Source organism: Triturus cristatus, chromosome 4_1 (genome assembly GCF_964204655.1).
Source record: "Triturus cristatus chromosome 4_1, aTriCri1.1, whole genome shotgun sequence".
Classification (NCBI taxonomy): Eukaryota; Metazoa; Chordata; class Amphibia; order Caudata; family Salamandridae; genus Triturus; species Triturus cristatus.
Window position 1 is genome coordinate 1,233,804,200 of NC_140585.1, and position 15,219 is coordinate 1,233,819,418.

Sequence of the window (15,219 nt, forward strand, 5' to 3'; positions counted from 1 at the left end):
GGGTAAAAAGGAGACACGTTCAAGGAAAAAAGAAGTGCAAGGCCAGTGCTCAGATAAATCTTGCAGTTCACTGACCCTCCTAGGTGAATGTATAGCCTCCAGGAAAACTGTTTTGATGATCAACAGATGGAGCGGACAGTTATGCATGGGCTCAGATGGTGAGCACATCATTAATGTTTGGACTACATTTTAGGCCCCACTGGGGAATAATGAAGGGCTTTGGCATGAACAGATGTTAGGAGTCCTCTGAGGAAATGAGCCACCAGGTAATTCAAACAGGGAAGGTTGATCCGACAACTGCAAGAAAGCCAAGATGGCAGGCAGATTACCTTTAACGGTGCCCAAAACAAAGCCAAAGGATGCAGGAGGGCATGAGGCCCAGCAGCCTCAGTTTCTTCCTGACCGAAACCCAGAACCAGGGCCGAAAGATCGGAATCATAGCCCGAATGTCCAGGACTCGCTGTTCGGGAGCATAAACCCGAAACTGCGCCATATCCAGAACTGCTCCGATGAAAAGGAGCTTCTGCGAGGGAATCAGGTGCGACTTCGGCACGTTGATGGAAAACCCTAGCAAATGCAGAAGGTCGGCCGTAGTCTGGAGGTAGGAGACAACTGCCTGGGGCGAGCCCGCCTTTAACAGCCAGTCGTCGAGATAGGGGAAGACTGAAACCCCTGATCTGTGCAGATGAGCTGCGACCACCGCCATCACTTTCATGAACGCCCGGGGTGTGCTGGTAAGGCCGAAGGGGAGCACGGCGAACTGAGAGTGCTCGTGGCCCACCGTGAACCGTAGGCAACGCCGGTGGGCTGCCAGGATGGGGATATGAAAATAAGCATCCTGCAAGTCCAACGCTACCAGCCAGTCCTGCGGGTCCAGGGCAAACAAGACCTGAGCAAGCGTGAGTATCTTGAACTTCTCCTTCCGGAGGAAGCGATTGACGTTCTAAGATAGGGCGCAGACCTTTGTCTTTCTTCGGGACCAAGAAGTAGTGGGAGTAACAACCACGACCTACTTCTGGCATCGGAACGCGCTCGATGGCCCCCTTGGCCAAGAGGGCCGTAACTTCCTGCTGGAGAAGTGCCAAGTGTTCCCCAGACATGCGGTGGTACTGGACAACCAGATTCTCAGGCGTCAGGTGTTGTGTGAGAAAGATGGGATCGCCCGGCGCCGGGCGATGGCGGCACGCCACACCCTTGTCTACCGGTACTCCTGTATTAGGTTTAACCCAGGTGCCCAACAGGATATCAGTAAGCGCTTCATTGAAGGGCGGTAACGGGTTTGCAGAGAAGGACTGCGGCTGCAGGACCTCAGTCAGGATATTGGTCCTGATAGGTACAGAGGGTAGCTCAAGGTGAAGAGCCTCGGCTGCCCTACGCAATACCACCGAAAAAGTCCCAATCTCCTCCGTGGTCACGGAAGAAGGGGACAGAGTACCAGGGTGTGGAGAGAAATCCAGATCCTCTGGACCCTCCACATCACCTTCCCATTCAGGCTCATCCTCACATTGAGCCACAAGAGGGTCCTCAGACCCCTCCCAGTACTCACCTTCGTCCACCAGTTGCTGAAGAAGCCGGTAAGAATGAGGTGCCCTGGGAAATGGGATAATCTCCCCTCCAAGAAATGGAATGGGAGGGTAAGATACCAGTCCCGGTAAGGCGCCGTCCGGTGCCAGTGGCGGCACCGCGCCAGGCGCCGAAGCCAGATCCAGGGCCCGAGCCACGGCCGGAGCCGGTGGCGCCGCAGGGTATGGTGCTGGCGAAGCCAAGGCCAGAGGCGGTGGCACTGAGGCAAACCTTTCCGAAGGATCTGCGGGGCCCGAAGGTGCTCTGGAGGGACACGGCAGGGCAGGCAAACACATGGCGCAAGGCCGACGTGAAGGCCTGCACCTCGTCCGAAGTCGCGTGCGGGCCTGGAAAGGGTGGGTAGGCCGCCGGCATCAACAGAGGCTCCAACGGAGCCGCGGTGGAGTCACCGCCTGCCCCCTCCACCGCGTCCGGTGAGGGGTTGAGGAAGAGCGACGTCGCTTCTTCGACTTTTTATGGCGCCTAGACTTACCTGTCCCGGATCACAGCGAGCGATGCTGATGGCTCCGGTCCCTTGACCTCCCACGGGAGTGGGACCTCTATCTGCGTGGAACCGATTGACGGACCTTCAACATCTTTCGGGAAAGCGCCCACAAAGCTTTCGGTGCCATGGCCCGACAATCGGGGCACGTCTCAGGGTCATGGGCGTGCCCCAAGCAGAAGACACACGTCGTGAGGGCCTGATACTGACATGTTTCGACGGCAGGCCCTACAGGACTTAAACCCGGGCATCCCGATTGCACCAGGAGTCAAGTACACGACAAAACAAGCTGTCAGAATCCAAGTTAAAACTTTTAACTAGGGGTACCGCTCTCTCTCGGATCTGCGCTGCTGCGCGGAAAAAGAAAGCACTGACGTCCGCGCGCGTGGGCGTGTCTAAGTAGCTCGGACGTCGTCATCTCGGTGGCTACGGTGCCAGCGACGTACGCGAAGCAGTACGACGCCGCCTACCGACGCGCAGGGGTACTGTTGACAAAAACTTTACGGATCCAGTCTGACGCCCGGGGATATCCCAAGGTAAGAAATCTATCACTGACGTGTCTCTTTCAGATAAAATGTTTTATAACCCAGTATATTCTGCCCAACCACTATATGGAGGAATTACGCAGAGCATCTAAATTTTAGGAGAGATGCCATGCAGGAAACCCAACTTTTCACCCTGTTGTGCACAGCTCCCTAAACTCCCTACAAAAGTCAAAGGTTACTACAAGAAATGAAAACAAGTTACTTACCTGTAACTTTGGTTCTCCAGTATTGGTAACTTTCATAGATTCCCATAGCTTGTATCATTCCCTGTCGTCAGAATGGGAGCCTCAGTAAATAAAAAATACCATAGCAGTAGGTACGAAAGAGAAAGAAAGTCTTAGGTCTCATCTCATTTTGTAGCATACCCACCTCTTTTTGTAGAAGAGACCAAAATAATACAACAACCAATCAGATTAGCTTCACAGCATAGAACCCTCCTGAGAGAACCTCAGAGCCTCAGATTTTCATAGCCTTTGTGGAACAATATAACAGAATATGCTGAAGGCTGAGCTTTCCCAGGGGATGAGGGTGGGCGCATGGGAATCTATGAAAGTTACCAATACTGGAGAAACAAAGTAAGTAACTTGATTTCTTACTCCAGTATCCGAACTTTCATAGATTCCCATAGCTTGTATAAGAATAGCTAGCAGTTAGGAAAAAAGGAAGCACATTTTGTGTAAAAATACATTGTATCACCTTGCATGTGTATCAGCATGAGAACTAAAAATTACCAAACATCAGTCAGTAAACATCATCAGATACAAAATGTGCGAACCAATAACAGGAAGGAGGGTTAGAAAGGAAAGCTCACCGCTCACTGAAAGAGATTTCGTATAACAGCCTGTCCCACTGCAGCATCGCTTCGCGTGGAAGATTCCAAGCAGTAATGTGTCGTGAAGGTATGGGCACTACTCCATGTAGCTGCCCTGCAAATGTCTTGGATCGGTACTCCAGCGAACAGAGCAGCTGAGGACGAGACTGATCTTGTCGAGTGCGCCCGGACTCACCCTTCTAGGGGCTTACCAGCCGCTTGGTGACAGTAGTGAATGGCGATGGCAATCCATCGAGCAACCCCTTGTTTTGGAAGGGGAAAACCGTTGCGAGGTGCACTGAAGGCGACAAAGAGCTGAGTAGATCTCCTGAAGTCCTTGGTGCGTTGAATATAAAATTTTAAACACCTCTGAACATCTAGAGAATGAAGAGACCTCTCCACAGGAGTTGTCGGTCTAGGGAAAAAAGACTTCAAAATGACTGGTTCATTCAAATGAAAATCCAAAGGAACCTTGGGGATGAATTTTGGATGTGTCCTCAGAATCAGGGTGTCTTTTTTGAACTGTAAGAACGGATCCTTAATAGTGAGAGCCTGAAGTTCACCAACCCTCCTGGCTAATGTTAAAGGGAGGAGGAGGGTCACCTTCCATGAGAGAAATTTAAGATCCGACCTATGAATTGGCTCAAACGGAGGCCTCATGAGCTGAGCAAGGACCAAGTTGAGCTGGAGGAGGTCGAACTGGAGGGAAAACCCTAAAAGGTCCTTTTAAAAATTGTTTCACGATTCTCGCAGACCAAAGAGAAGGGCCTGAAGATGTTCGTCTGAACCTGGAGATCGCCGCCAGGTGAACCTTGATAGAAGAATGTGCGAGACCCGACTTGGCCAGAGACAAAATGTATGGCAAAATCTGATGAGGAGCAGAAGAAAAGGGATGGTGTTCTGTTGGCGGCACCATAGGCAGACACGTTTCCATTTTGAACGAAAGGTCTTATTCGTACTTGGTGCGCGGGCCTGAGCTAGCACCTCTCTACATTCTTGAGGGATATTCAAGCCCTGAAATTCTCTGTGCTCGGGAGTCACGCAGTCAACTGCAGAGAGCTCGGGTCCAGATGTACCACTTGACATTGTCAATAGAGAAGGAATTGGACGCAGGTGAATTAGGTGATCCTGGGAGAGAAAGAGAAGCTCTGTAAACCAAAACTGGCGGGGCCACGCTGGTGCCACTAGAATCATCCTGCAGGGTTCTGCTTTGGAAAGGCGTAAACCAAGGCGCCGGACCAGGCCATCGAAAGCGCATTCCCCAATGATCCCTGATGGTGTTCCCTGCTTGCGTAGGACTGGCATTTCCTGTTCTCTGGAATGGCAAACAGGGCTATGGAGGGCCTGTCCCAAAGACTTAAAACTCTCTCCAGAGTGTGCTGATCCAATTCCCACTCATAGCTCACAGATTTGTGGCGACTTAGCGTATCCGCTGTCTTGTTGAGGGCACCTGGAAGATGTTCTGCCGAAAATGAAATTTGGTGATGGATAATGCACTCCCAAATCTCCTGTGCCTCCTTGGACAGCAGAAGAGACCTTGTTCCACCCTGCTTGTTCACGTAATGCATGGCCGTCGTGTTGTCAGTACGGACCAGGACGGTGAAATTCCGAATACTCGGAAGGAAAGCCTGTAAAGCTAAACGAATTGCTTTTAGCTCCACTAGGTTGATGTGGAGAATACGTTGCTCGGGCCGCCAGCGGCCGCTTACTTGAAGGTCTTGAAAGACCGCCCCCCAGCCTTCCAGAGAGGCGTCTGTGGTGAGTATCAACGGAGCTGGGGTGACTGTGAAGGTGAGACCCTTTGAGATATCGTCTTTGACCATCCACCATCTGGCTGCCTCTTTCATAAGAGGAGTGACGAGTACTTTGTCGTCGAAAGAGCCGTCTGCCTGGCGCCACTGCAAATCCAATTGCTCTTGGAGCGGGCGCATACGAAGTCTGCAATGCGGAATCAAGGGAACGCAAGATGAGATCGATCCTAGAAGATATTTGCATAGGCGAACAGACAGAAACAGTCTTGTTTGTAAAAGACGGGCGGAGGTGATCAGTCTTTGTTGTCTTTCCTCTGATGGAAAAGCTTTGCAACTAGCTGTGTCCAGCATCGCCCCCAGGAACTTGGCCGACCTGGAAGGATAGAGGACTGACTTGTCCTTGTTGAGTTGAAGTCCCAGATGGCTGAAAAGTCGAGTGCAGCTTTCGACTGCTTTTGAGGCTGCTGGAGAAGAAGGAGCTTTCACCAACCAGTCGTCTAGATAAGGAAAAACCTCTAGCGATTGCTTTCTAAGCAACGCTGCGACTGGGGCCAAGACCTTTGTGAATATCCGCAGAGCAGATCTTCGTCCGAAAGGCAGGACCTTGAATTGAAAGTGGCTCTTGGCTACTGTAAAGCGTAAAAACCTCCTGTGGGCCGTGTGGATGGGAACATGGAAGTATGCGTCCTCGAGATCCAGAGTGGCCATGTAATCCCCTGGATTGAGAAGCCGCAAAATGTCCTGTAGGGATACCATCCGAAACAAGAGTTTTATGAGATAGGTGTTGAGGTCCCTCAGGTCTAAAATCGGGCACCATCTGTCTACAGTCTTGCTAACGAGGAAGAACCGGGAATTTAATCCTTTGCCTCGTTGGGACAGAGGTACTGGCTCTATCGCTCCTTTGAGAAGTAGTTGGTGAGCTTCTAGCCGTAGAAGGTGCAGATGTTGGGATTCGGTGGCGCGAGGGGCTCTGGATGGTGGCCGGTGTTGAAACTCCAGTGTATGGCCAAAACGGATGATATTGAGGACCCACCGGTCTGATGTTATGAGTTTCCAGTTGTGGAGGTATTGTGATATCATGCCCCCCCACTGGTGTCACAGGGGGCAAATGAACAGTAGACAGAGCCGGGAAGCCGCTATTGGCGCTTAGAGAAATCTCTCCCCTGGCGCCCTTGGCTTTCTCTAGAGGGTTGGCGAGAGAAAGACTACGATTGGCCCTGTGATTGAGAATACTGGGGCCTGTAGGACTGAGATTGTTGCGAATAGGAGGAATATGAAGAAAAACCTCTTCCTCTTGCACCACAGAAAGGTACTTTGCGGTAATGCAAAGTCCCAAGTGTTCTTTTTTATCTCCTGCAACGCACCGTTCACATGCTTTCCAAAAAGCATCTCACCATCGAACGGCAGATCAAGTATTTTATTTTGGACTTCCGGGCGAAACCAGGTGGCCCGAAGCCAGCCCTGCCGCCTAAGGACTTCAGCACCTGCCAAAGAGCGGAAAGCAGTGGTCGCAATGTCCATTGCGCAATCTATAATTTCTGAATAACAACGCTCTCCTTCCTCCAGAATATTCTTTGCGTCAGCCTTCGCTCCCTCAGGTAGCTGGTCCAAATACGGAGATAATTCGCACCACATTTGGCGATCATAACATCCTGAGCTTTCCCCTCAGACAGGACGGAAGCTGGTTTTTTTTAATAGCTTTGGCTTCTCAGCACGTGGAGGTGAAACCGAAGGCCTAAAACTCGCCTTCTTAAAAGAATGTGCCTCAGAAACCAGTCCTTCCCTCTCCTTTACACCTCGGTGAGGAGATTTGATGGGACTGCGCCTGTCAGACCTATCAGAGGTCTTTTGTAAGGCTTTGGCGGGGGGGTCAGAAGAAGTTTAAGCTGAAGACCTACCCCTCTTTTGAGATCTCCTTGAAGATGTTGCAGAGGAGGCATCATCACCGTCACTTGAAACCGGGTCTTTTCGTGACTAACTTTTGCAACCAGGTGAGCAAACATCCCTCACGGTCTCTTAAGGTCTTTGAAGAGAAGGTACAACAGATCTTGCAGTCGGTGGCCTTGTGGTCAGGGTACAAACAAATACAGTCCTTATGTTTGGTCTCCACATAAAGCCTCTTCTTTGAACAGGTAGGACAAGCATTGAATAAAGCCTTTTTCTCCTTGTCAGACATCCTGAAGAACGCTGAAGAGAAAAACAGTTGAAAACACAGAAGTTGAAGAGAAATCTGAGCAGAGCTCAGTGGAGACTCCCTTGCACAACGTGCAGTAGAAAATCTGAGGATCCGAGGTTCTCTCAGGAGGGTTCTATGGGGTGAGGCTAATCTGATTGGTTGTAGTATTATTTTGGTCTCGTTTACAAAAAGAGGTGGATATGCTACAAAATGAGATGAGGCCTAAGACTTACTTTCTTATTTGTACCTACTGCGCTGGTATTTTTTATTTACCGAGGCTCCCATTCTGACAACGGGGAATGATACAAGCTATGGGAATCTATGAAAGTTCCAATACTGGAGTAAATTATGTTGCCTCCAATGATTCCGGGGTTTTGGAAAATATACAAAAAAGAAAGAGGCCTCCATAACAGATATAAGCATAGACCCCACATTTCATACTGTACTGTACAACTGTATACAATCTGCTAATACTTCACCTCAGCAGGCACTCCAGAGGGCTTTTCCTGAAAAATACTTACTGTTTGTTACTAGAGAAATATATATTTAACAAAGCAAATTATCTTCACACATTTGGAAAGCTCATACAGTCTCTATCACAGTCCAATTTTCCTGGACATCATTCTCCATTTTAATACATTTAACATGCATCTAAACTTGTAAACTTGACTTCCAATTTAAGATGACTTTCCTGGAATGTTCTTATGTGCATTTGTATTGTGGATTCACTTTGATGTACGGGCCCAAAGTACTTTTTGATTCTTTGTGTTCTCCAGAACTTTGGGATTCTTGTTTACTGGAGTCAAAGTTGTCATCTGATACTGTGTTTTGTTGCGATTTGTACGGTTTTAGATGTGTCATATTAGCCAGTAGCTGGAAAGGTTGGAGAAATTTAGTGTACTCTTTGGTGAAGGGTTGTTTAGAAAGTGGCCTTTGTATGCTATTATGAGTGCTGAAAGACACTGCCTTTTGTTTTTTTTTTGCTTGCCCAGTAATCTACTAATAATTTTCTGTTTTACTGATGATCTGTACATGCTCATCTGAATCTGCCATAGAACATTAGCCACTTTGAACAAAAGTCATAAGCCACCAAGGCTCTGGCGTGCTTACCATTCTTGTAAAGTCCTCTGAAATTAATTGCCATTAGGCAAGAGCACAAGGATGTAGCTTTAAAGAAACAGAACAGGATTTCTATGAAAAGAAGATAAGGTCATAACAAACAAAAAAGAAGGCAGGAGCCTCATTTTCTTCCAAGAGAAGATACTTTGGCTTTTATGTCTCTGTATTAATGTGAATTGAGTAGGTAGGACACAAGGGTCAGCAAAAACGCTTGACGATGTTGGGTGTCCGGCACCCTGTTAAAGTACCAGGGTCACAGTATGGCCGGCAATGCCATAGGTTGTAGTAATAAATGTTAAAAGCTAAGTTGAAAATGCTAATCATGGGTCAATATGTGTGGTGTTCTACGTGTGAGATGCAGACAGTGTGACCAGACACTGGGAAGATGGTTTTGTTCTCTTGTAAGCCTTCAGAAAGTACTCAAAGGGAAGCTGTGATGTACGTAACAAAAGCTCTAACTGCAAATACGTATTGGTGTTGGAAGCTTTAGATCTGAAATAACCTTCATCTGTGTCATGGGATATGTTCTCGGGAGTCCACAGTATCAGTACAGTGTGCAAAGCAAATGGATTGAGGCAATGTAACTCTGCACTCATCCCTGTCCCAGTAAGCACCAACTCAGCAAAAGGCATGGCCACTTACTGCAGGTCTCTTCGTCAGAGTTGTCTCCACAGTCATTGTCATAGTCACACTGCCATCGACCCGGCACACAACGGTTGTTTTTACAGCGGAACTGGTACGGTTCACAGGTGCGCTCATCTGGAACAAAACAATGGTCTTGCGAAATCAATAGTTACTCAAATGCAGAGGTTACTAACTGATAAACAGGAATCCTTCCAAAGTAACTACAAACAAGTACAGGGCTCGATTCAAATCATATATAATGAATGAACTAGAATACCTACTGTACTCAAAATACTGTAACACTGTGCTAAGTAATTATGCCACAGAAGATGCTCTGTCTCACTGGATATGACAAAGTATGTTTTTCCAATAATGGAGGAAGTTAATTAGCAACCATGTGATATTATCGAACATATTTAACCAACATTCCAACTGATCAAACCTTTAATAGATAAATAATACATTGGTGCAATATTTTGGGTCATCCTTCCTGGTAGGAAAAAAGTTTCTTTACTTTTCCTTTAGTGTAAAAGTAACAGTCAACAGCAACCGCACCGAAGGGTGGGACATAGTCAAAACATTCATCAGGGTTTCAACAGTTGGTCCTTTCTTTTTAAAACCAGTTTATCGGCAACCTTTCTTTCTAAATATATCTCCCATCATTATTGCAACAAGGTTAGATAACAAACTTAATAAAGGAAATAAGTGCTTTAAAAAAATATTTTATGGTGACAGGGGTTGGGGGGAAACCAATGACTAACTAGCTGAACAGCATCCGAAGCTCTAAAACTCAACGTAGAAGAATATGATGAGAGAACACACTCACCACACTCTTCCTTGGGTTCATCTGAGCCATCTCCACAGTCATCCTCCCCATCGCACTTCCACCTGGCTGGGATGCACCGGCCAGAATCTTTGCAGCGGAATTCATCAACTCCACAGGTCATCTGAGCTAAAGAAAGCAACAACGCAGCCTTTTACTCTTAGTGTTCTAATACTCGAAAAGTGCCCCAAAGTGCCATCCTCCTCAAAAACAGCTCTTCGACCCTTCCAAATGTTTTGTTTGTGCAAATAAATCCATACTAGTGTACATACTGTACTAAAAGTGTATTCCTTTCTGAAATATAAACAATTATGGAGCAGAAAATGTTTTCGTTATAACACTTTAGTACAGGACTTGTGGTGCCAGTTCCCTTTTTTCATTATTTAAGGAATTAGAATACCTCTTCCAGATTTTATCCATCTCTACTGGCCAAATTTGTATATTATGGGGAGAAAATGTATTAAATTGTAAACATATTCACTTCTTTTGATATTTTCAGTGGTAAATATTTTCCTGTATTTATGTGTATTCTTGACACACATGCAGATCCAGCCAGTTGAACAGCAACTCTCTGCCCTTGCAGACCGCATAATTGGTCCAATAAGTTTGGGTGGATCACTAGCAAGCAACTATCCTTTCATATTCAAAATTCCACTCAAAAAACAAAAACATCTGGGAATGTACTGAAATCCTGACTTGGAATTAAGATGCTATTTAGATGAATAGGAACACCTGAGGGCCAAATAGGAAGAACTCTCAGTTCCAAAAAAGATGCAGTCACAAACCTCAACCAGGCGCAATTATGACAGACAATTCTAGCTCCGGCCAATGATTATTGCAGAACAAAAAAGGAAGCACATACTTAAAAAGCACTAAATGACAAAAACAAAGAGCTCTGCAAAAGCACATCACATAACAGAAAAAAACTGTTATTAACTATAAAAATGGTATTGCCTGAGACTCTTCTAGATATACGTGCTGTGCATTACTCCGCTATCTAGTGGTAGGGTCAGATCTGTTTTATCAACTAAAGAAGAGTGATATGACTTACTAACACATCAAAATGCCCCAAAATATGCTTCCCATGTTAGATGATTATTTTGGTGTTTTCCAAATAATTCATAATTGCTCTTCTCAATTCTAAGAAATGTAATGCTCTTTCAGTCACATTTTCAGGTGATTTTAAAAAAGCTGCAGGAAAATAAATAGACTGGTTCACGTGACAGTGTGATACCACTACGAATAAAAAACATTTTATCTTTCTACCCATGCAAATACTTTTTATCTATTGACAGCGCTTGCAACTCACTTAATGAAGTGATTGTCATTAAAAAGACTGCTTAAAAGTAGGAAACTTTAAACTTTATCTTTTGCATTGGTTCAAAGTGTAGTTTAATTAGTGCTGCTAGTAAAATGTTACATTTTTACTGAAGGGCTAGCGCCAAATATGAAGAATATGGCCTCTTTGCTCCTTTTAGGGATATTGTTATGAATGCCATATAAATCAGTGGATTTGATTTATCATCTTGTGTACACTGAAACAGCTTACAAATCAGCATGTAAAGATACATAACTGAGGGCACATTCTAGTAAAAACAAAATATATTTCACCAACACCATTTGATCCATTTTCTTTTCCATACAATCATTTGTATACACCCATTCAAGCATCTAACTAAATTTTGCTACATAATATTTTCTAGGTTTTGGTTTTCTATCTTCTTTAAACACATCTTATGGAAGACCTAAATGCTGAAACTAAAACTCCAGGAGCCAAGCTGCTTATTGTAGACTCTGAGGGGATGGGTATCTTTTTCCTTTCTGCATTGTCAATACATCCCGCACTACAGGTATTCGGATTACATGGTGTTCAACCAATTGTGCTAGTTGTGAAAACTGTATCTGCCAAGTCCACATGGGTGGTACTAATACGAGTTTAATCTTAGATGTTTATCAAAATCAGTCTTGGCATTTTGTATTTTGTTACAAACAGATCTACATTTCTGTACCTAAAGAGGTAAATATTTCTGTTTTAGTTACCATTCCTAGGAAGTACCAGACTGTCTCATTAGGAAATCAGCCTGTTTACTTGTCCTGGTATATACTGCCAATATAAAATGTTTCTTTTGGCATAGGCTCAGTGCTGACTATTGCTGTTTTGTCTCTCAATATCTGAAATGTTTGGAGCTACTTTTGACTTTGGAAAGTCATATGTGTGAGAAAGTGGCTCTGTATATACTGTTCCCTAATAGGTACAGGGTGTACAGAGTCCACAGTCCCCAAGGGTTTGGCAGAGGCTAAAGTTAGATATAACCTTACTCTCTAAAGTGGTAGCTTGGTCGAGCAGTAAGGCAGTATCAGAGGACAGTGTAAAGCATTTGTTGCACACACTCAGTCAGCAAATGGTCTCACACACTCAATAACTGAACTCTAGGCCAATGGTTTATATATAAAAAAATATATGCTTGTTTTATTTTAGAACCAACGCTTGGCATTAAAATATACTTTCTCAGAATGAGATGCTTTATATAAATACTTTTGCAATATGTAATTGACTTTTGTAAACAGTTACAAGTGGTTGCAATAGGCAACACTATTTAAACACAATAATGCATTGAGCTCAATGGAAATTTCAAGTTATTTGTAACAGATTACTTTTAGGATTACTTTTGGAATTCCAGGACGGGATCCTAGATTCAGTCCTGGGTCAGTACTTAAAATTCAAGTTGCAGGTACAGTATGTTCTCGTTACTTTTGTAATCCAGTACTGGGTACCTAGACTCAGTACTGGGACCTTTATCCAAAACAGGTAAGTAATTACGTTTTCAGATATTATACGATTTTTAAAGAATATTTAAATATTGCAGAAATTGACACTTAGAAGAAATTTCACAGAAAAACAGTCAATGATTTCCTATGGTTGAAAATTGGGTTACTGGTAGGTACAGTTTTTTTCAGAGGCAGTGCTGGGCACCAAGATCCAGCACTGGGAGCTCACCTAAGAGCAGGTGAGTATTTTCGTTTACGTTACTCGGCTGATTTTTGGTGAAAAAGCCAGTCAATGTTAACCTATGAAGAAGGAATATGCTACTTACCAGTATGCATCTGTTCTTGGCATGTAGAGCTGCAGAGTTGTACACTTAGCATAGATCGTCATCTGGTGTTGGGCCCGGATGTTTGCAGTTTGTTTTTGTTCTTTGGACAGTCTTTGGAAGTCACGAGTTCGGTGACTCCTCCTTCGGTCCGTACTGCGCGTGGGCTTCGGCTCCATCCTCAGATTGTTTTTCGCCAACAGGGAAATGATGGAGCGTAGTAATAACAGTGAGAAACCCATGTGTGTTGTATCTAAATAAGATGGACTGGAACGGATACAGGTAGCCGGGGAGGCGGGTGGGCGTGTACAACTCTGCAGCTCTACATGCCAAGAACAGATGCATACTGGTAAGTAGCATATTCCGTTCGAGGCATATGAGCTGCAGATTGTACACTTAGCATAGATTATATAGCAGTACCCAACCTTAGCGGTGACCACCGGTATCCGTTGCAGCGGTTTGAAAAAGTGTCTTTAGTACAGCCTGGCCCACACTAGCTTGCTGCTTGGAATGCACATCTACACAGTAATGTTTTGTGAAGGTGTGCGGTGTTGACCATGTGGCTGCTTTGCAGATGTCATCTAAGGGTATGTTCCCTAGAAAAGCCATAGAAGCCCCTAACTTTCTAGTAGAGTGGGCTTTAGGTGGAACAGATAATGTTCTTTTTGCCTTTTGATAGCAAATTTGTATATACTTTACAATCCACCTAGCTATCCCCGATTTAGAGATGGGGTTGCCTTTATGTGGTGGAGAGAAGGAAACGAACAATTGTTTAGTCTTCCTGAAGGGTTGCGTTCTTTGCATGTAGTACAGCAAAGCCCTTTTAACATCAAGTGTGTGTAAGGCCCTCTCTGCAACAGATTGAGGTCTGGGCCTGGTTCCACTGTCGTGCTAGGCACTCTTGAAGTGGACGCATGTGGAGTCTTGCATGGGGCACTATGAAAATGCAAGACGCCATCATTCCTATGAGCTTCATAAACACTCTTGCTGGAAGAGAGTGTTGGGGAAGGAATGTTTTGCGCAAGGCTTGTATGCTTGCGATTCTGGCTGAGTTTGGATAGGCAATGCCTTTGGAGGTGTCTATAGTGGCCCGAGGTATTGTTTTGTGTGAGATGGTAGGAGGTGGGACTTTTTGTAGTTCACCGTGAAGCCTAGCCGGTGGAGCAGTTGAATGGTGCTGTTGGTATGTTGCACACATTGGTTGTAGGACGCGGCTTTTATGAGCCAGTCGTCCAGGTAAGGGAAGACGTGAATATGTTGACGCCTGAGGTGTGTTGCTATAACTGCTAGGCATTTGGTAAACCCCCGTGGTGCGGTGGTGACCCCGAAGGGGAGAACCGTGAATTGGTAATGCTGACCGTCCACCACGAACCTGAGGTACTTCCTGTGAGAAGGGTGTATTGGACAGTGAAAGTATGCGCCCTTCAGATCCAAGGTAGTGAGAAAGTCTCCCTGCCAGAGGAGCGGGAGGACTTGCTGTAGGGTGACCATGTGGAAATGGTCTGAATGTATGTACGCATTTAGAGGCCGGAGGTCCAGAATGGGCCTCAGGGTCCCGTCTTTCTTTGGTATAAGGAAATACAGGGAGTAGACCCCTAGATTTTGCTGATTGACGGGGACCTGCTCTATAGCGTGTTTTTGGAGGAGGGAGAGCACCTCCTGTTTGAGCAGTGTGGAATGTTCTTGAGACATTGGACGGTGCCTTGGTGGGATATTGGGTGGGGTAGATGTTAGGTCGAGACAGTACCCTGACCGAATAATTTGGTTCACCCATTTGTCCGATGTTATGGATTCCCATGCGTGGATACATTTTTGTAGTCTGCCCCCGACCGGAGTGGGATGGTCTGGGGGGAGTGAAGGGAAGTCATTGTGCGGGCGGGGTTGCGGAACGGGTGGTGTTAGTTTTGCCCCTGCCCTTATTGTTGTTGCCTCTGTAACCACCCCTTTGGTTGCCTTTTGAAAAGGTATTTTGAGGAGGGGACTTGTAGGAGGTAGAGGCGCTATCGGTGGAGTAGACTCTGCCTGTGCTACGAAAGGATGAGCGTCGAAAGGAGCGTTTAGGGGCCTGTGATTGTAGTGCCCCCATAGACTTTGCTGTGTCTGTGTCCTTCATCTTTTCTAATGCTTCGTCCACCTTTGGGCCAAAGAGAGTTTGTTGGTCAAAGGGGTGATTTAGTATGGACGCCTGGACTTCAGGCTTGAATCCTGAGATC

The 15,219-nt window shown here is 45.8% G+C and overlaps 1 protein-coding gene across 2 annotated transcripts in view; it reads right to left on the reverse strand.

Moving 5' to 3' along the window:
* The window catches only part of LRP1 (LDL receptor related protein 1), a 1,298,976-nt gene that overhangs the window by 314,430 nt on the left and 969,327 nt on the right, over positions 1-15,219 (reverse strand). For both annotated transcript variants that reach the window (XM_085654639.1, XM_085654638.1), the window contains exons 67-68: positions 9,918-10,043; positions 9,110-9,226 (exon numbers count right to left, since the gene is read on the reverse strand). In XM_085654639.1, the coding sequence (XP_085510765.1) occupies positions 9,110-9,226; positions 9,918-10,043 (243 nt within the window). The remainder of the gene's footprint in view (positions 1-9,109; positions 9,227-9,917; positions 10,044-15,219) is intronic.